Source organism: Brachycentrus maculatus, unplaced genomic scaffold (genome assembly GCF_059751285.1).
Source record: "Brachycentrus maculatus isolate JH-2025_06_01 unplaced genomic scaffold, ASM5975128v1 h1tg000221l, whole genome shotgun sequence".
NCBI classification, from domain to species: Eukaryota; Metazoa; Arthropoda; class Insecta; order Trichoptera; family Brachycentridae; genus Brachycentrus; species Brachycentrus maculatus.
Window position 1 is genome coordinate 1,652,501 of NW_028280972.1, and position 22,801 is coordinate 1,675,301.

At 29.5% G+C, this 22,801-nt stretch overlaps 1 protein-coding gene and 1 long non-coding RNA gene across 3 annotated transcripts in view; both read left to right on the forward strand.

Moving 5' to 3' along the window:
- LOC148306897 (uncharacterized) overlaps positions 1–6,519 on the forward strand; it is a 29,252-nt gene extending 22,733 nt beyond the window's left edge. For both annotated transcript variants that reach the window (XR_015837939.1, XR_015837940.1), the window contains exons 5-7: positions 1,484–1,538; positions 3,143–3,189; positions 6,018–6,519. This is a non-coding gene — a long non-coding RNA (uncharacterized LOC148306897). The remainder of the gene's footprint in view (positions 1–1,483; positions 1,539–3,142; positions 3,190–6,017) is intronic.
- A 4,672-nt stretch (positions 6,520–11,191) lies between these two features.
- On the forward strand, positions 11,192–17,350 carry LOC148306898 (uncharacterized). Its single transcript, XM_088264254.1, has 7 exons — positions 11,192–11,257; positions 12,090–12,145; positions 13,190–13,219; positions 13,673–13,697; positions 15,159–15,241; positions 16,275–16,437; positions 17,307–17,350. The coding sequence occupies exons 1-7, from the start codon at positions 11,236–11,238 to the stop codon at positions 17,348–17,350; spliced, it is 423 nt and encodes a 140-aa protein (XP_088120380.1). The 5' UTR covers positions 11,192–11,235.
- Positions 17,351–22,801: the final 5,451 nt, after the last annotated feature.

Genomic DNA, 22,801 nt, shown 5'->3' on the forward strand with positions numbered 1-22,801 from the left:
ACTTTTAACAAAAACTTTAATCGAAACAAACTTGGGTAATGAATGTCAAAAATATAGTCTTTGTGGAAGGAATTAAACAGATTTATTTATTAATTACATTCATTTATTAAACTGCTTGTACAGAATTCGATCTCTCAGATGGAAAAACGGAAAAAGGATGTACGATAGATCGGCTGTCCAAACTCAAAACATAGTAAGGGACATTTTTTTGTAGTACGTTTTTTTTTGCATTTTTGGGCTAAGTAGATTCTACTAACTCCAAAAATGCAAAAAAAAGGTAATAAAAAAATGTCCCTTACTGTGTTTTAAATTTGGACAGCCGAGATGTTCAAATGGTAAATTAAGGAAGGTATCTAAAGCTGAGAAAAGCATTATCCATAAAATTAAGAAAGGTGTATTGAGATGCCTTAGACATTAAAAAAAAGTTATGGAGTTGAATATATAATAGTTGGAAAAAGGAGCAGAGGAAGACCGAGAAAACTTGTCACGATCAGGCATGTCAAATACTTGAAAGCGGTCAGGTTGGGAGTCGAAATAATCAGCGGGTATATATGATCAGATGCATGAAAGTGGAAGAGGCGAAGAATGTTTGCAAAGATGGCGTTCTATTCTCTAGGCCTACCCCTACGGTGAAGCTGCGTGATGGTTAGTTAATAGTTTTTTTTTATTAAACAGTTGTATAATACCACTTAATGAGTTTTATTTCATTACACACGACTAGTTTCGAAAATCAACAGAGGTTTTTGAACTAGTCGTGTGTAATGAGATAAAACTCATTTTGTGGTATTATACAAGTGTGCTACAATGCTGGATGTCCTGGGTTCGATTCCCAAGGGGATCAAAAGAAATGTTAATAATTTTAACTCTTTGATTTATATCACCCTGGATTGGAACCTAAAGCGAAGAACTGATCCCATTGCTTTGATGTGATTCATGATAAAGATGACACTGTGTTGATACGATGCAGTGCTTTATGCACTATTGGATACGAATAAGGTTTAGAAGGAGAATACATATCGCTCACTCCTTTCAACAACGTCATAAATCAAAAATCGTCAATTTTCAGTTATGCATGTTTTCGGAATGCCCAGAAAATATACTATATCCCAGCAAAAGAGGCATATTTTTTTCCTTAATATTTACCCGCTACAGGGCAGAAAGTGTTGTTTTTGCATTTTGAAGAAAAGGTATTGTTTAATTATTTTCTTAAGTATACTAAATATTTTTCAAATGGAGAAAAAACCTTCAGGTTTTACCCAAAGAGATCTGTTCCAAAGTAAAAAGTTCAATAAGTGGCTTGATATTTATTTTTAGTACATTGTATTATATTTTTAAACTTTAAAAACGTTCTCCTGAAAAATCAAGTTTTTTTTTATTTATGACGTTCTTGAAAGGAGTGAGCGATATATGTATATGCATATTTCTTATTTAAGTATGAAAAATGAATGTACAGACTTATAAAACTTTTCGTTAAATTTTTCAGCGTTTTGTCGAAGCGAGGGCTCGAATGACCAATGAAAACAAAGAAGGAAGAAAAGGTACGTATTTAATAATATTTTGAATTAAATATAATTTTCATACATTATTTCCAATGCTTGAAAGTGGTCAGGTCAGGAGTAAGAGTAATCCGCGGGTGTGTATGAGATGTATGAATGTGGAAGAGGCGAATATTGTTAGCGAAGAATGAGTGGTGTGGCGTTCTGTTCTCTCTGCCTACTCCAGTTGTCAAACTGCCAATATTGTTTCTAAAGACTGTCAATTTGACAGTTGGCAGTTGATTTTTAGTCAGTTTTATTTAATTTAAAGTAATTGTACTTGTATGTATCTTACCTACGCATGTAATCGTTGAGTGAAAGGTATTTCATTGTACTTTCAAGTATCACCCATGCATGAAATCGCGTGTTGAGCTTCGTAATTAGGTGTGCGTCTTAGCTATGTTTAGCAAGAAATTATACCTCAATTGGTTTGCGTCTCTGTTTTGAAATTGGTATGAATTTTCTCTTTTAAATTGGTTTGAAGCTTCGCTACAATTTACTATACGAATACAATGATATGAATAAATAAATTAAATGTCGATTAATTTAAGCCCTATACATATATGTAGTATGTTTAATGTGTGATTATAACTCAGTAAGTAAGCAGTTAACTATTTATTTATCATTAATTTATTTCTTTTTTCAATACTTTATACAATGCTGTTATATAATTTTTTACAATATTTTATTTTTTTGATGAACGCCTTACTAAGCATAGCCCTTGATGAGATGTTCTTTTATATATTTTTTTTAAATGTAAGAGAATATTATATATCTAGATAATTTACAATTTTAGTGTAGAGTTGATATGGGTACGTAAAATACCTAATGTATTCACCTATCAACTATTGATTAAAAATATTATTTTTGTGGCCGCTGATGGATTTAACGAAAAAGTATTTATTCCTAAATTTAAAACCAGGGAAAAAATATATATTAAGGATATGTTTTTTACTTAATACAACCGTGAATTGAATTTTGTGATCTTAGGGCCGAATAAACACATATATTAGGTCTCCATATAGATGACATATCATATCATCTTCCCTCTTCTATTTTATATTGAAGATTGTATTTTCTTCTTATTATTATTCTGTTTGGTGTATGCCTTCTCGCCTGCTTTTAAGATGGATAAGCCTCCTGCGATGTTGATTCCCTGCTCGGCTGTCCAAACTCAAAACACTGTAAGGGACATTTTTTTGAAGTAAGTTTTTTTTTGCATTTTTGGACTCAGTAGAATGTACTTAGTCCAAAAATGCAAAAAAAACAGATCAGTGTTTTGAGTTTGGACAGCCATGCGTCCTTGGAGTTTAAATTTTTATGTATTTCTAAATTTTCTAAATTATTCATGACTTGACCTTTATTTGTAACAGAGTGTAATAATTTAAGTGTATGAGAGTCAAATGAGTGGTTAGTTTCTATGATATGATTTGCATATTACGAAAAAAAATTACTTGTTAGTCCACTGCGATGTTCTTGTTTACTTCATTTTCTTAAAACCTATCTCCATCCATCTATTTCGTCACATCCTACTCCAAAGCCACAACTCGTATATTATGTCTACTCTTATAACAAATGACTTGACGCAATATATTTTTATTTTACAGCTCAAGACTCGCAGCCGTAAAGAAGTTCCATTCATGCAATCATGAAGGTATAATGTTTCGCTAATTATTTTCTTTTTCCGAACCTCATTTGCACCCAACGGTAAACAGAGCATTCGTTTTAGTTGAAGTGTTGACTTGTAGATATCGCCCACTCCTTTCAAGAACGTCATAAATCAAAAATCGTCAATTTTCAGTTGTGAATGTTTTCGGAATGCCCAGAAAATGCACTATATCCCAGCAAAAGGGCAGAAAGTGTTATTTTTTCATTTTGAAGAAAAGGTATTGTTTAATTTTTTTTATTATGCTAAATATTTTTCAAATGGAGAAAAAACCCTTAGGTTTTACCTAAAAAGATCTGTTGCATAGTAAAAAGTTCAATAAGTTGCTTGATATTTATTTTTAATTTACTTCATAATTAACCGCTACAGGGCAGAAATGGTTGGTTTTGCATTTTGAAGAAAAGGTATTGTTCAATTATGTTTTTAAATATACTAAATATTTTTCAAATTGAGAAAAAACCTTCAGGTTTTACATAAAATAATATGTTGCATAGTAAAAAGTTCAATAAGTGGCTTGATATTTATTTTTAAAACATTGTATTATATTTTTAAACTTTAAAAACGTTCTCCTGAAAAATCAAGTTTTTTGATATATGACGTTCTTGAAAGGAGTGAGCGATATGTGAAAGAAAGACATTATCATTTAGTCCCATGTAATAATTTATATATTTCTATCAGAGGGTTTAAAAGGTTTTCCGTGTAATATTGGAAGTGTATTTTTTGGTGAGGACCAATTGCTTTCTGAAGATGTTGTTCATAGACGAATCAATTTCAGCAATAAAAATTATGAAAAAAATATTATTCTACCTTTTGATTCATTGTGTCGTCTTACATCTAAATCGAAGTTTATCTCAATATTTTCATTTTTACTCATGTTTTATAGCCATCTACTTTTAAATTCCTCGAGATTGCCGCGTTAACTTGCCACATTGATATGTGTAGGTGTGAGTAATATCCGCATAAGTAGCGCTAACATTATACGTTACTTTTGATAAAATCCATTATGCATGCGCTACGCATCACGTACTATGTTACGCATGTTTGAAGTGACTTGTCTAAATCAGGCATGTCAAACTCGCGGCCCGCGGCTCGGATACCCGCTGTTATGTTTTTCATTTATTTTAATTTTTCATGAAATAATTTTTTTGTACTGGGACATATGATATTCTTTTACAAAATCATTAAATTGGATCTACTGTACCTCATGTGACTGTCTTTGATTAAAAATTGTTCACTTAAATTTAGATAAATATGAAACTAAGATTTTTGAGTTTTTTGATGCGGCCCGCCGGCGTACCCAAAATACCTTGTGCGGCCCTTGGTGCTTTTTGAGTATGATACCTCTGGTCTAAATCACTTATACGCATGCGTCAGCAGTACAGCTATATATTTTCTTCACTATTCTAACACATTATTTGGCCCTACGAGCGTAGTCTGTCTCAGCGGGAACCGTTATTGATACAAAACATACTAGATGTCACGCGAGTATTGGTAAATTAAATTGTGCGTCATCAAGTGGAAGCAAGTGGAGCATATGCACATACTGAAAAACCGCGTGCGATTTCTACAAGTGATGTGGTACTGTGAACCTACGTGAACCATATAGCATAAAAAGATGTTTAGTGACATCAATAATCGCACTGTCTTAGAACTATGAAAATACCCACCAATCGAGCATGCGAGATAGCGTATTATAGGTGTTCAAAAATACGGATCAAGTGAAGATGCTTACACAATTCAGAATAATCTGGATAGTAAGCTGAAATATAAATAAATAATAATAATGCTCACATACCCACTCATAGTGTAGGCAATAAATTGTTTAGTTTCATTTTTGCACTACCCAGACGTAGTTAAGTCAAGAATATTAAGTTACGCTACTGAGAGTGCGCTTTATAAAGATATTTATAAAGCATTTTTTTGTTAAACAACTTGAATTGCTGAACTTTCAATGAAACTACAGGAGGGAGTGGCTTTTGTTAGGACCTCCTTGAATGCAGGCGTTACCAACATTATGTATTCAAGATAAAGTGCTCATAAAACTTGTTCATCGGGCCAACGCTCTGATTGGTGTATCTTTACCACGCTTTAACGTCAAACCATGTACGTTAGTTTGAACAGGTAATATTCTCTATAGCATTGCTATAAAACGAAAATATTATCATTTTGTTGAAATTTGACTAGAATCTTGAAAATGCTTGCTAATAACAGCCTAACAACCGAGCCAAAGCGGCTGTAGGTCAGTTATATATCAAAATCGATGCTCCCAAGATACGTCAACCGGAAACCAATATTATTTTTAATATATACGCACCTATATTGTGTAATTTGTCCGCCTCCGTAGTGTAATGGTCAGCACGCTCGGCTACCGTTCTGGAGGTCCCGGGTTCGATTCCCAAGGGAGGTAAAATAAATATAAGTGATTTTTTCACTGTAATATTTATTCAATATTACCCTGCACTGGTACCTGAAGCGGAGGGCTGATTACCGCATCACAGCATTAAATTATATTAATGTTGACCAAATACTTAACCGAAAAATATTTATTGATAAGCATCGCATAAAAAACTTTTTGCTTAAATTTTACTGCATATTAGGTATTTATTCGTAAAATAGGTTTTTTCATGTATGATTTACTTGTATGATCCCTAAAAAATAAACAAAAGAAAAGATACAACAATGCAATAGACACAATAGATTCAATACCTTACATCAATCAAGATCCGTCACATAGTTCATTTAAAGTTCGTCTCGATTGAAAGGCTATAAAATTAAAGTGTTGTCTCTTTTAATACATATCTTTCTTTGTATTGCAGATGAACCGGTGACAGAGGGGGCGTTTCCATATCCCTTTCATTAGACAAAATCAAGTTTACATTACATTCTGATCTCTCCACATAGACAGGCATTTTTATGAGATGAGAACATGGGACTCTTGGCTAAACATTGCTATGAATATACCTACGAGTATATTTGTGTACCAAATAATACATTAACTTAATTTCTCTACTTTGACTGTAACTGCACCTAATCTTAACAGGAGATGAATTTCTTATGCGTTTTATCTCTTTATATGAAATTAGAAGTCTGACCATCTTTACAACCTATGGCTGGATTAATTGATCACTTTATACTCTTGTGTAACGTTAACCATTCAGCCCATTATTGACCATCCATATCGCAATAATTATTAAAATATGTAGTAGTACGCTAATTTGACGTTAAATTTTTTTTGATTAAATCACAACACACTAACTTGTTCAATGTTTATTTTAGTAATTTTTTTTTTAAATTATTTAATTTTTGAACTGTAATCAGAACGTTATTAATATTTTTATTATTCTGGTATTAGTATTTTTGGTATTCAATATAAATAAGACATTTGGTCACCGCTGGAATAAAATGTATTAAATCCCAACATACATTGTTTGAAGTTGAAGATTTGTAATTTGAATTTAACTTATAAATACAATAGAATGTATGAACTTTTATAAGAACCAAAAAAAACTTCTATATTATGATATTCAATATTTCATTCATTTTTATTAAATTTTGTATTTTAAATAAGAATTTTTCATTTTGTAAACTTAAATAAAATCCTAATAAAAAAAAGTTTTTTATTCAGTAATTCAAAATACCAAAGATTTTTGTTTCATATCGAAAAAACGAATTCAATCTTTGTTTTCAATAAACAAATAATTGTGTAAAATATAATACCTACATAATATATTTTTTAAATAATTGCATCATAATTACATTTTACTTTTATCGTTTTTACTATTTATAATATGGAATAAAATAACCACCATGTAAGTTTTTCCACTTGAATTTTATTCGACAAAGCAACCGGGTTTCGTCGTAACCGACATCTAGTGATGATGATGTCGGTTACGACGATACCCAATTGATGTGTTTAAAATTAAAAAAAAAAAAGTTAAAAATAAAATCATGTGGAAAAAATTACATATGTAGTTGTATTTTTTTCTATAAAATGCAGTTCCACCAAGAACTGTTAGTAAAAAACTTAAATTTATTATGCCTTTCTTAAAATGCCTTTGTCGGGCTATTTACTTCTTTTTAAATTTCAACCATATTTTTATTTGAGTTTTTACCTTAAATAATAATGAATGTATGAATATTTCAATTAAAGTTTTTTTTTTTTTTGTATTTTTCATGAGATTCTTAAATCGTATTCATATGAGAGATGTTTGCCACATTCCTAAAATGTCTGCATTAACAAAAAAAAATCGTTTTGTATAATTAAGTAATAATTGACTATATTTGTATTATTTTATAGTGTGAGGATATAATCCTGATAACACACATGCAGTCTTTTGACAATTTGTTATGGCGACCTGGAAAATAATGAAATCGGAAATATTAAAACAAAATCCTAGTTTCTAATTATCTTAAATAAAATTTATGAATTTGATTTATTTTTATATGTTAAATTTAGTTAGGGAAATCAATAAATGTATTTTTTATGCTGTTGGCAAAACTGCGGCATTTTGTATGACGCCATCGCTTCACAAATATTTTCAGTGTGCTTGTGTAGATTTTTCACCAGTTTTTTAATATTTTTAGAGTTTTTTGTTAATACTTTGAAGTGAGTTTATCAGTCAAAATATAATTGAATTAACCCTTATATACATCTTAAAATATATTTTAAACTATTTTCACCACATTTTAATTAAACTGTGTATTTAAACAAAAACTCTACGGTATTGACAAGGAAAATGTAATGGTACCCTAAAAATGCAGTGAAATTGGAGTGTTGTACACTTATATTAGTTATTTTATATGGATTTTTCTAAAAATATGTGATGTTTCTAGAGCATCTGTCACAAATAGATAAAAAATCCCGATGTGGAGACGTAAAAAAAAACAATCTGGATAGTTTTTGAACCGTATGGTTTAATATTATGAAAAAAGTATTGGAAAACAAAATTAAATTTATGTGATAAGAGGATTAGAGGATTCGTGTATCAAGATGACCAAACGAACAGTTTAATATCATTAACGAGATATTGGTCATAATTCGAGACGAACGTCTACAAAACCAAATATAGCAAATAGGCTAGAATGGTTTAAAATACAGGAATTTTACTAATATTGTTAAGTATCGGTTTTTATTTGTACTGAAAATACTAAAAAAATAATTGTGATGATCTATCGATATGCCTTTTTTTAGTGACGAGATTACTTCCCAAGTATTGACAAACAAGCCTTAATATGTAAATAAAAAATTGCCACATGATTCAGATGGCCAAATATTCAACGTCGATGATGATTTGGTCAATGATATGTGGAATGGGACGGCTATGTGCATATTGTTGAAAGAATTATGAATGAAAGATTACTCAGATTGGCATAATGGTTTTTCCAGGTGACAAAATAATCCTTCGTCCAAGATGATGCACCATGCTATGGTAACTCTGTTAAAAAATCTTGATGGGTAAAAATACTCCACGAGTAAAGAGACCATAATATTTTTTTAAATTATTACAGTAGACTTGAATAAATGGCTCAGAATAAATCTAAAAGCATTCTTAAAGAGCAAAACGGGATTAAAAAATTTTGAATGCGTAATTTTTATTGATTTATTGACTTACATTTTCTAAGTAAACTACTTTTTAAATAGTGATAACGTTTTAGAAAAAAAATTGGAAAACATACTAAAATCATATTTTGTCTCAGTTTTACAGATAAACTATCGGTGGCCATAACAAATTTTCACAAAACTGTATGTATGTTATACACAACGATTGCGAATTATTCATTCACAATCTGGTATTAATCTGCGGAAGAGATGATGAGCTTCGAAAAGGGCATGTAAATGTGATTGAACACAGATGCAGGTAAATACCGAATGAAGTTTCTTTCTGTCGTACATAATAATTGACTAATTTTCCATCGTTTCTCCTTTTGTTATTCAGCGCGTTGCAATATCATCAAGAAGATAAAAAAACACTATACCGGATCAACAAAACCAAAGATAAAGTAATAAATAACGATAAACAATATTTTTCTATATTTTTAATTTGAGTTTTGATTGGTAAATACCACTATTTATAAAAATCTATTATGACACGTGTTTCCATGCATTCCGCATCATTTTCAACCACCGTAATGCATGTAATGCGGAATGCACCGAAATATGTGTCACAATAGATTTTAAGAAAAAGTGGTATTTAGCAATTAAATCTTAAATTAAAAATGGATAGATATTACCACAAAGTGATTGCCAATTCAATTAAAGAAAATATTTTTTCTCTGTTCCATCATTCTGGGTAAGCCTTATATCACTTGTTAAAATTATATATTTTGAATATAATTATTTATGTGAAAGCACATACAAACAGAAAATATGGTGAATGGTTATATTGTATACTAATATTACTAACATTTTTGTAAAAAAAATAAGTAGAAAATATGGTTTTTGTACTAAGTGTGAAAATAAATTATAAATATAAATTTATATATCCCTTTATATAAAAATATATTTAGGCTCTCATTTTCAATACGCTACCAACATTGTTAAAAAGACCATAGCGAAATATTTACGATTTTATGCGATAAATATTTTGCGTCTGAAACTATGTCGATTGCTTATTTCATAATATTATTTAAAGAAATATTTTATTTTCACAAGCATAATATGTAAAGGCTTCGCAAGGTTATAAAAATTTCATCTCGTGTGTATGTGCTTACAGTCTATATTTTAATGTATAAATAGCTCATTATGTAAATTAGGTAAAAATTAAGTTTCTGTTCAACAGATTTATTAAAAATATCAAATGAAAAATCCTATTTTCAGATCCTTTCACGTGACTGCTATCCGCTTATAGCCCTGAGAAATATATTCTGAATTAGAGGTAAGCGATTTGAATTTTTTTTTAGTTAGTTTATTTTTATATTCTTTAAACTTACTGCACTTTTTTCAATAATTCAACTCCTTGGATCAACATTAAGAATCTTTATTCTTGATATTTTCTGTCAGCAAGCAGTATGGTCTCCAGTTTTTTTTTAAATTTTATTTGGTCCTATAATTTAATACAATATTCGATCAAATTAACATTGCATTAATGTCATGTACTGCCCTATCTTCTATTGAAAGAAGGTAAAGGTCAGTAATATTAGGTATGTACTACCATTCAATGGAAACCAATTAAAAATATTTATAGCAGAGATTCAACGGTAATTAAATATCATGAAATCATTTTTAGACTAATTAAATAAAAGGACCCTCGAAACCTTTGATGTTTAATTTTCATTAATTGAATAGTGAATGAATACTCTCCAACAATTGCCACAATTTTTATAAAATTGATTCAAACCTGGTTTTTAAGAAACCATTGTTACTGAAAAGGGGATTCAATATCTTGACGGCGACCCAGGTGGGTTTCTCTGTCTCATATCTGAGTTTTTTTAAAGATCAAAGGTTATAACCTTGTTTCTTGGTAGCACGCGCCGCAAGCCGCAAACAACCCTTCTCCCTTCTGGTAACTCTCTGTAGACTTTCTTCATCTCACGGTGCACAATCTGAAGCTCAAAGTGCACAGATTATATACAAGTTCATAAAAATTGCATTATCATTATCAATGCACGATTTTGCTCTCGAAGCAAGTGAAAGGTAATCTAAAATCAAAAATCTCATTTTTTCTCAGATCGATTTCCATTCAATAAGTATTTTTACTTTGCTACGCCCGTGATTTGGAGTGTTTTATTATTTTAATCGATTTGACACATTTTTAAAAATGTTGTGATATTACGAATAGCAAAACTATAATATTTTCATCAAATAATCGACAGCCAACATTCTAAAGTACATAATAATACCGAAATATAAAATTGAAAAATTAAATATTGTGAACATAGTGACTTTAAACTAACAATTATTTAGATATTTTTATAAAGCACTAATTTTGTGTGTTTGTTTTTGTTTCAGTGAAAATAATAATTATTTATGCGAACGTTAAAGAAAGTTTTCGTTCTTGCTGCGCTGTTTCAATATTGCAACTAGATCATCCAATCATGTCGGCGCCAAAACGACCCCGTAAGTATTTTTTATGGTATCAAACATTAAAGTTAGTTAGTATCAAAAGTAAAAACTGTTGTTTTTAGTTGTTTTATAATTACTTAATATTTTACTTAATAAAACGTTAGTTTAATGTTGACTTTTAATCGGGAAAAATAAAACTATATAACCTATTTCAGAACTTTGCGATTAAATGTTATAAAATAAATAATAACCTCGAAACATTTTCTGTGTTTTTTTTTTTAAATAAAATTTATTGATTTTTATTCAACTTTTCCTTGAACGACGATAATTTTGTTACAATTTTTTAAAATTCGATTTTCATTTCACAATACTGAGGATTATCTTTGTGCTTTATGTGTAAGACTTTTAATTAAAACTTAAAAACCAAAACGATCAGTTGCCGCACTCTATTTACTACTAAGTGCGAATAAGGGCTAAAAGAGATATGTAATTTAAGGATTTTGAAAATCTTACCAACCGGGCTATATCGCTTTAGCGAAAAAAAATAGTTACAGGTCTACGAAATAAATAAGTAAAAAAACACAAGAAAATACAACGGTATTAAGTATTAACATAAAGTCAATAATAAATAGGGCAAAAGTAACAACTCATATTGGTCATGTCGATGATGTCGGTTATGACGAAACCCGGTTGCTGGTCAAATAAAACTAATGTGGCAAAAACTAGAAAGATGTATTTTATTCTATAAAATGCAGTTCCACCAAGAAATGTCAGTGCTAAACTTAAATCAATATTTAATGTTGATGTTTTTTCTTAATCACAGTTTAAGTTTCAATTAAAATTACATTTCAATATTAATATCGTGCTATTTTAACTGAATTTTCAGGATCCAAATCTAATACAAGCGACTCGGACAGTAATGAAGATGGCGAATTAAAAGCGGTAAATCACATATTTTTAATTGTTTTCTATGTATTTATTTAATTTCGATACTTTTTCAGTTCTGTGTTTCATTTTGTAATATTTTTTTCAATATTTTATCATGTTATTAGTACTTTTTCACAATTATTCCAGGTCAGTATCACCTCTCAATACAATTTTTATATTATCTAATTGGTCAAACTTACAATTAATTAAAACAAATACAATGAATGATTTTTTTTAATTTTATTTACATTGGACTTATTGTATTTACTCAAAAGGGCGGTTAAAATAGCTATAGCTAGAATCTCGAAGTGTCTATTTTATTTATATCATCGATTACAATTTACGAAATCAGGAATGATCAACAAAAGTTAATGTCAAGTTTTCGATTGCGTGTGTTTACTCCGTTATTTGTTTGCTGTTTTGTTATTTAGACAAATTTTACACATTACACATAATAGTAAAATGGCTAGAAGTTGTTCCATTGTATAAGTTGAGAATGATAAATATCACATTGAATTTATAAAAAACAAATGTTTTTTTACAGATATTTTGTGGCACATTATATAAAACTTTATAAAATAAAACTCAACCTACGTTTTTCACCAATTTTATCTTTGGTACTTTTCTCCAACTGGTTTCGACAATCATCTTGCCATATCCATCCTTGAAGATGACACGGTGCTTGTCGAAACCTGTCGGAGAAATGTACCAAAAATAAAAGTGGACAAAACATCCTTTTTAACTTTATCAAGTTTTATAAAAAAAAATTATATCTTCAGAATTTATATATTCATACTTTCTTTTAATGAAATGCGAATAATAAACTATGCGAAAATAATATTTCTTTTTTTTTTCACTATATGCAATCTTCTTCTTCACTAAAAATTCTCAATTAAGTTAATTTATAAATGGTGTTTCTAATATTTATCTTTTTATTTATATGTATATTAAATAAACCATTTGTTTACTAGTGAAATAGATTTTACTTTTTCTTTTTGTATCTTCTTTTTTTATATTTGTATTTCATTCATGCCTCAAGTATTTTTTTCTTTCTTACAGATCAGACGCAGCCTCTACTTTCAGTCATTGGTAATAATATATATTTTTTAGAATTTTTAAATTAGAAAATTACGTATCCTAAAAATGATTCCAAAATTATGATGTCAAAAAATAATAATCTATTTTGTGTTTGACATTTACGAAATAGGATGCTTTTTGCTAAAACAAAATTGAGAATATTGAAAACATACTTAAAAATTGTCAATCTTCTATACACACATGATAAAAAAATGGCAAAAAGAAGTACCCTTATTGCAGATAGTAGATCAATTTGTAAAGCGAGTTCGTGAAACTTAGTGGTCATTCAGTCTATTCATGGCGTAATGGCAAAACGTACTGTTGATTACAAATCAACTGTCTACTGTCAAATTGACAGTCTATAGAAACAATGTTGCAAGTTTGCCAATTGAATTGTTTTATATTAAATTTGTTGTTGAACTTTAAACTATTTTTGATTTATTGTAAATATTTATTTGTTTCCAGATCCAATCGCGTCCAAATAAAAGCGGTTAGTATATTTTTTTTACTATTGTTATTTATTTTCACTACCACAAAGAGGTACATACACTCTATCACATAATTTATCCATACATATGAATTGTACATCAAATACACGAGTAAAAAGCTTGTTTTCATCGGTTACTTGTAGAATAATTCATGAATAAACTCAAATTATTTATAATTCATGATTTTGTAAAGCTGTTTTGCAAACAAATGATTTGTGATTAATGTCTTAAGGTAACGGGGACTAACCGGAGCATTTCGTCGTAACGTAACGTCGCGCGTCGTAACGTCGCTCGCGGCTCGCCGTATTGACTATACGACTGCTCACATCGTAACGTTTTACGTTACGACGAAAGGACTCCGGTCAGTCCCCAGCATTATAAGTCATATACAGGATGTCCCATAATCCAACGTAATCTTTTCAAAGGGTGTTAAAAATTAAAAAATTAAAAAATGACCTAAGTGAAGGTGCCTTAAATTTCAGGATATTTCCAATTTTATGAATTTCTCGAACATCTACGCCTTAGGTCAGTTTTTTGAGTGCCACTTTTTAATTCTTCATATTTTAGGATTCTTATTTTTGTTTCATAAAACTGAATAACTATTCTGTTGATCACAGTCCAAAATATTACCGATACTGGCTTGCCTTGGAGGAAAAAAATAATGCCCGGTTTATGATTTTAAAATAAATCTTTAGGTGACTCTTCACCCTAAAAAAAATATATTTATGACGCTAACTTGCCAAGTTACTTTAAATGTTTGTTAAATTTATCTAATTTGAAAAACAGTATAATATTTACTATATTTCAGTTTAGAAAAAAAGATATTGCTTTATTTATTGCAATTATTTCATTTATTAAAAATTACGATGTGAAGACTTGATTTGTTTTATTAAAGTGTAAAGTGTTTATGTTAAATAATTTTTTTTTTTTGTATAATTGTGAAACATTAGTTGTGAAAATAAAAATCCTAAAATATGACAATTTTAAGAAGTTGCATTCAAATAATGATCTAAGGGATAGATTTTCGGGGAATTAATAAAAGTGGAAATATCTGGAAAACTAAGGCATTTTTACTGAGTCAGAGTCATGAGCTGGCCTAGCACCCCTTAAAAAGAATACCTTAAGTTATATTCATATATTGACGTGTCAAGCCTCCCTGACGTTGAATATCACTTGTGAGAATTTCTTTACATATCTACAGGGTGTCCCATATTCCTTTTAAGGAGGATTTATATATATATATATATATATATATATATATATATATATATATATATATATATATATATATATATATATATATATATATATATATATATATATATATATATATATATATATATATATATATATATATATATATATATATATATATATATATATATATATATATATATATATATATATATATATACAAATTAAAACATATAACTAACCAACTAATTTGCAAATTATTTTTTTAGTGGCAAAGGAACCGAAGAGCAAACCTTCAAAGGCAAAAAAAAATAAATCAAATGACGCATTTGGTACCAGTTCTACAGCAAAGGTGAGATGATTTATAATTTAATTTATCTTTTAAAAATTTAGACCGTTAAAATGTTTCGAAATAGGTATGGTTAAAAAAATCATAAAAACAGTTTTTTTCAGTTTATTAGTACCTTTTCAGCGTAAAATACTGAGTATGTTATCTGCCTATGCACGATACATTTCATAATAAGTATTTATTTTTATTCTCTCTGCCTACCCCTGCGGAGAAGCAGCGTGATGGTTAGTTATAGTAGTCAAACCAACAAATTTAATGGAACAGTATTTTGAACACATGCTATAAAAATATTGAGTTTCATAAAAAAAAAAATCATTAATCTCTTACAGTAAGGAAAGCATTTTTTTGACGTTGGGATACTTCATATTATTTTTTTAAAATAAAAAGTAAATGTACGTTACAAAGTATTATATTATCAAGGTTTTTTTATTATTATTTTTAAGTGTGGAATATTTTGATAGTAATAGAAACTTTTGAGGGATTTTATTAGTTAGCGCAATACTTATAAATATAACAAATTATTTTTTATATGATATTATTCAATTACATCATAATTAAAATATTATCTTAACAATATTGACTTTTAATTACTCGCTGCGGAAAAAAGGGCCTGTGGAATTTCTATTAAAATATATTAAGACGATACTTAAGCAGATAATGTGAATGACATTTCAAATTTTCTTTCATAAGTTTGTATAAAAATGATGCTGCTCATGGACCGTTATCTAATTTATCAATTGTTCTCAACTAAGATTACATACAGGTACGGGCACAAAACCCATCGCACTTACCTATTACAGCAAAGTTGTATTATTATTCATTAATTATTATTCATTAATTATTAGTATTCATTCATTAAATAATAATGATAGTTGTTTATTTTTTTACCATTTCGTGAATTGAATAGGTAATTACACAAATAACCCAAGAAAAGACAAAGGTGATGCAAGAAAACATACGCCGATCATAAAACTATCTATGAAACCAAAATTATTTGTAAATAAAATAAAAATTATTTAATGTTAATTATTTTCAGGTGATCCGAGAAGGCAAGAATTCGAAACCTATGGCATTTGATAATAGCCGCTCGTCGAAGCAGTTCTTCGATCCGCACATGCTTTCGAAATATCTTGCATTACAAAATGAGTCAAATTTTCCATCCTCGTCTATTCTATATACGTCTCCGAATCCTGAACATGGTAAAAAACCATCTATAACAATATTTAAAATACAGGGTCCTCTTCCAAAGATATCATTATGTACCTGTTGTAAGGAGTTTATTCAGATAACATCCCGTTTTACGTTTGCTCATTGCACTTGCTGTAGTCGATATGTTGAACCACCATCCGTTTCTGCTTGTCCTTTTGTAAACAGCCGTCTGTTCTCCTTTCCAATATCTGCAATGCGCTATTTTTCCTCTGATCACGACTCTTACATCCCCAACTATGCGGATCCACCAACTGAATACTTACCGAATCACCAAATACTCTCCCAAGTTTCATCATTTGCCTCAGATTATAATTCCATTCCCACAATTAAACGCGCAGGAAAAAAAATTCCTTTTATTCAGTTCTCCTCTGTCTATCCGACAATTACTATTGACGATTCCGATGATGAATCTTCTTTATCAGTTTGCAGAGATATCCCGCAATCCACCGGTGGTACATATTATCAAAATTTAGAGTATTCAAATACCCACGGTTCTTCGATTGTTATACAAGATGAGTCAAAAATATTATGTCATTCTGGAAATAAATACACAATAAATTCACAGTATCCAAGAATAATACCTCAGATTATAATTTCGGGACCAGAAACATCACAGGACACAGAATATGAATCCAACGAAAAGGTACCTTCGACCAGAAGCCAGTCTGACAAAGAACCATGGGATTTAAGTATTAAAGGCTCCAGATCTGCAATGCCACCTCTACGAAAGCCATTATCAATTACCCAGGGCATTCTTCCTTCTACTTCAACCGGTTACCCGGAGTATCCATTTCAACGCGCTCTATCATTATATAGTGAGTATATTTACATAACTACTACTTTCCTTCTGACCTTATAGACTTACATACGTCTCTCATCCTATCAAATGGTTTCTACTTCTAGACCACGCCTTTATATAATCATCAATTCAGTCAATACTGGTGCATTGTTCTATGCATACATAAGTGTGCATTGAACAATGCATATATTCTATGTTGTGTGAAGATAAGAGCCATACTATTCACCTTATTTACATACACACTAAATCTTGCACTTACATCTTTTTTTCTACTTTGTGAATATTCCACTACAATTGAAATTATTTTATTTTAAAAAAGTAATTTTTATTTGTAAAATAAACGTAGACATTTTATGTATTTAAAAAGTTTTAACACAATAGGTAATAATTCATTAATCCTTGAATTTTAAAACAGTAGTAGTTAAATTGGAGAAACGAGAAGGTCAAGTAGACAACTAAATATGTAAAATTTAACAATTTATAATACTTATATATAAATTAGAATTGATCACCGATCTGATATTTGAGTATACGTATTCATCATCATCTTCTAAAGGCAGCGCCTTGTTGTGTCAGCCACTTGTCTCTGTCAGTCATATATACGTATCAGTCAGTCAGTATACGTATTACGATACGTATCTGTCAGTCAGTATACGTATTACGAAGAACAAAATGCATCTGATATGTGGTACAGGTCCATAAAAAATGTAGCATTCTTCTTCATAGCTATAAATAAAATTATTTCCAATATTTCCAAAAATATCTTTTTTCCACAATTTTTTTTTTTTTGAAAACTTAAAAAGTAAATGTAGAATGTAGTCGGAATTTCAAATCTTTAATCAGTCCTCGCCACTGTTCAGTAACATTAAAATAGACGTAAATAAAATATTTTGTAATAAATAAATAAAACTTTTTTCAGGAATGCCAGTGAATGAATCTGATTCGGACTAAGAAAATGAATTGTAACTTGTGACACAGTGACACAGTGACACATGCTTGACCTCTTCGTAATATTACCATGTTATATAAAGTAATTGTTATTTCAAAATAACTCGTAGTTGTGTGACAAGCATTTTATTAAGGATTGTTACATGAATACAATAATTATTATTACAAATAAATAAGATGTTAGCTTTGAATTACTTCTTTATTTCACCATTCGAACATCTACACATAATATGTAATTTCAACACACATTCGAGTGATCGCATTTCGACTGCATTCAGTCTACTTTCATTATTCTTTCTAAAACCCACGGTATGTATATATATATATATATATATATATATATATATATATATATATATATATATATATATATATATATATATATATATATATATATATATATATATATATATATATATATATATATATATATATATGTATATAAATGTATATAAATATATAATATATATACGCACACATATATACATAAAGGTTGGTACCAAGAAACTAGAAAGATGTTTTTCTATGTGACCACTTTACACACGTGTAAAATTCACCATTCTACATATAATTGACAACCAAATTACTATATTTTTTTATGGAAGTCTGGGCATTTACGGGGGTTTCGACTGTGGTTTAAGTGTTCACTTTACACACGTGTAACATTCACCAATTCAACCCGTGATTGACAACACTAATTCTTCACTAATCAAACTCTTGGATGTTCTATATATACGAGTATGATCCATTTTCGAAAAATTGTTCTCGAATCACTAGAATTTCACTAGAGACATTAATTGGAGAGATGAAAAGAAACTTTTTGTTAATTTCATATGTTTATCATAAATCCAACGTCACACAATGGGGCGAGTGGCTTGTTTTCATCCTAAAATTCAATAATCAATTTCCCAGAGCTTCCAGACGACGTTTCGTGCAAAGCACTTGGCTCTATGAAGGGATAAATTTATTTTAAAAACTAAATAAACGGTGATTTTCAGAAAATCCAACCCAATTTTATCCAGTATCATATAATCATCAACAATTACAAAAATACGTTCAGTAGAGAAATGTAATACAATGGATCATTTTCAGACGGGAGGAATATCTCATTTAATATACTCAACCCATTAAAGATTGTATAAGACTCGTTTTGAGTTTATGACAGCTGATATAATCAATATTTTCATTCATCATTTCGCTTTTGTAAAAACGTTGTTTTCGTATTTTGGCAAACGAATAACGTCACAGAAACGAATCCACAGTACTACTATTACAGCTCTATAAAGCAGATACATAAAGCGATACGCCCCATAACACACCCGATGACGTAAAATTTGATGACGTATAACGGTGTCCGTTTTTCGTTTTATTTAAATATCACAAGTTTAAACCTTCATATCTCCCATATTTATCAACAGGTTTCAATAAGTATCGTACCAATAGTCTTGTGTTTTTTTTTAAATTAATCCATAAGATAATAATAACACATCTCGAGAAAAATCCATATGCTTTCTTTCCATTAAGCGATTTCTTATTTCAACTAAACCAATTTTAAATATTTTTAAACGTGTCGTTTACTTTTAAAAATTTATTGCCTTTTCATTTTTCTATACCTCTGACATATCGTTCTCAAATATAATTGATTTTGATAAGTTCTCTACTATGCACGGTAGAATGGGTATTGTTAAAAAATATACATATATATTTTTAAAGTAATGGTCCTGATATAGAACCTTGGAGATGCCCACTTTCACTCTGAAACCAAAAACAATTTCACCACGTTTATCTTATTTATGATTCCATCGTCTTGATTAATTATTAGTATTAATTATTAGATATTTTTTTAAGAAAAGAACCGATATGTATTTTTTAAACCGTTGGAGGTTTGGATGAAATAAGCAGTTAATACCACCAGAATCACATAAGAATATTAGTTTATATATTAAAAAACATATATAATAAATTTAGATACTAATTATATATCTACATAATTCAAAAAGAGTCTTTAAATATGCGTATGTACTATTCGATATTACTGATGAGTGAAAATAATATATTCGTCGATAACACGGAAACTCCGGTTGTCTCAAATACTTATGTTTCTACTTTGGGTCCATTATTTAATCTCTAATAAAATCCCAATTGATGAATTGTGTCGCCTATTTTCAAAATCCGCCAGATCCATGTAAGTCGATTTTACAAAAATGCAAAATTCTCCGGGTAACATTTATGTCTAAAAGATTTGTTTATATTTAGATAAAATATTATGAAATAGAGAATATTCCCATTTAAAAAAAAATATTCAGTTAAAAAAAAAAAACACGAGATACAAACCGATAATGACGTCACCTTAATTTTTTGAATTATTCCCGCTCTCTGATTGGCCGATATAGGTCAGAAGGCAAGTTTTATAAATATTGCGGAATTTAACAATTAACGCTGTTTTAAAGTATATAAATGTGTTAAACAATAAAACCCACAATTGGCATTCCGATAGAGTATTTATTTTTAAATCTTGTAAAATTGGATCTGGCGGATTTTGAAATAAGGCGACACAATTGAAAGATAATTACCGTAAATTCACAACCAAATATAAAAATTCAGTGAAATTAATATATCCTACACGAATTACTTATCCGCAGAAATCGGGAAATTTAGAAGGCGGGATCGAAGGTGGTTGGCGAATTCGATTAATTTTTCATTGTTTTCTTGCGAAGGATTTTTCTTTTATCTAGGAAGCTAGATACTCACATAAAATGAAATAAAAGCATTGTTTCAAAATGTATATGTAAGTAGGTAGGTACGTTCGTATAAAATTTGAAAGACAATAAAGTACCTACAGACGTAAAGCTTTTCGTACCCGTTCATTCTACAGATAAACCTTATCAATTTTTATTGTATTGCAAACAATTAGATAAGAACAGCGAGATTATGTTGTGATGAATTTGTGCAGAGTATAGGATGTTTCAATGGTACCTATATTTTATTTTAAACATATTATTTGCTACGTTTTATGTTAAAATATGGGTATTTTTTTTAAATATGTTAACAATGTTTTGCTGAAATAAGAAAATGATAGGTCGTTAGGCGAGCCGACATCTTAATGTTAACGTATTGCATTAGTATTTTGCCACATAAAATTCAGATATATCGTTTAGTGATAGTTTGGAAAAACTCGTTTTATCATTTTTAACAGAGAGAGAGAGCGAGAGAGTAAGAAATGCCGCGATAGAATACCGTAAGAATAATGCCTGAAAATATTCAGGGTTGAACCAATTTGAAACGAAGATATTTTAGACAGATGTAAATCGAGAGAAAGGTTAAAGAGATTTTAAGGAAAATAAATATATAAAATAGGTACCAGCCGACGCTCTACGAATCGATAATAAGAAGGCTTATAATGACAACCCCGTTAAAAAAGCCTTAAAAGTGACCCTATTCATTTTGTAAACAGCTACCTTCATTTTACCTTTGCCCTTTGCACAAAAATATTTATTTCGATGAATGCATAAAAATACCTCAATATGTTTGTTTTTATTCACATCCGTGGGGGCTTGCGTCACATTTAAAAAACGCTTGAAATAGACACTTAAATTGCGTTCTCAATATGGTTGAAATTGGTTGAAAATGAAAAATCACTTTCAACCAGTTTTTATGCGTCTTTCTTATACTCATCTCTCATCCGCTTCTATTTTTCTTGGTTTTTAATAAAACGGCTGATATTCAAATTATTCTGATGTTATAACATATTTAATTTTAAATATTTCTCTGAATAAATGCGTGATTATTCTTGAGCTTTTCGGATATAGAAACAAGGACTTAATGCAAAGTGCCCAACGTTCCAATTAACCACAATGCTAATGAAATTATCTAACCTTACCCAAACTAGCCTAACCACAGTTCCACGAGGTAGAAAATTACATGAAAATATTTTCCCTTTATTTTAACCTTCTTATCTCTGAGTCATTGATGTCAAACTATAGAGGTTGCATAAAAGGAATTATAAAATATGTATAAATATACTATTGCATAAATGTCTATTGGATTCCTCCTCCTCTTGTTTAGTTTGTCCCGGGAACCAAAGACACGTTGATTAAAATAGTAAATTAAAACGATCTTTGCCAAATTGAATAATTGCTTTTCGTTCTTCAACGATTTTTTTAGTCTGCGTGGCGCTTAATAGGAACCTAAATTTATTTACGCTCCTTAGTACCTGCGTCTTATGAGTTACGGTGGAATTGCACATATGTAGCAATTTTGATCAGTTTGTTCAGTACGAAGTCCGAGTGCGCTTGTACGGAACGCAACGTGTCCGGGTGGCGCAACATAACATACAAATTTCACATTTCTTTCGACGTTTTATTTCAAACTGTCCACGTTACATTTTATTTTCTTTTTAAGACTCATTTAGGGGGATAAGTATTGTATAGCGAGTATTGTTTAATGGTGAGGAAAATACTTATAGTATCAACAGGATAACACGAATACTTCAAGCTTTATCCTTCATTAAGGTATGTACAAAATAAGAATAATTAAAACAAATAATTAATAAAAATTAAACATGAAATATACAATTTTCTTTTATAACATAGTAACTCTTTTTTAAT

Bases quoted from the DNA above. Each gene is read 5' to 3' on its own strand.
- LOC148306898 (XM_088264254.1), top strand. From the start codon at position 11,236: ATGTCGGCGCCAAAACGACCCC. The intron at 13,220-13,672 runs GTAATAATATAT...ATTTGTTTCCAG, and splicing joins GCCTCTACTTTCAGTCATTG to ATCCAATCGCGTCCAAATAA. The intron at 13,698-15,158 runs GTTAGTATATTT...TTATTTTTTTAG, and splicing joins ATCGCGTCCAAATAAAAGCG to TGGCAAAGGAACCGAAGAGC.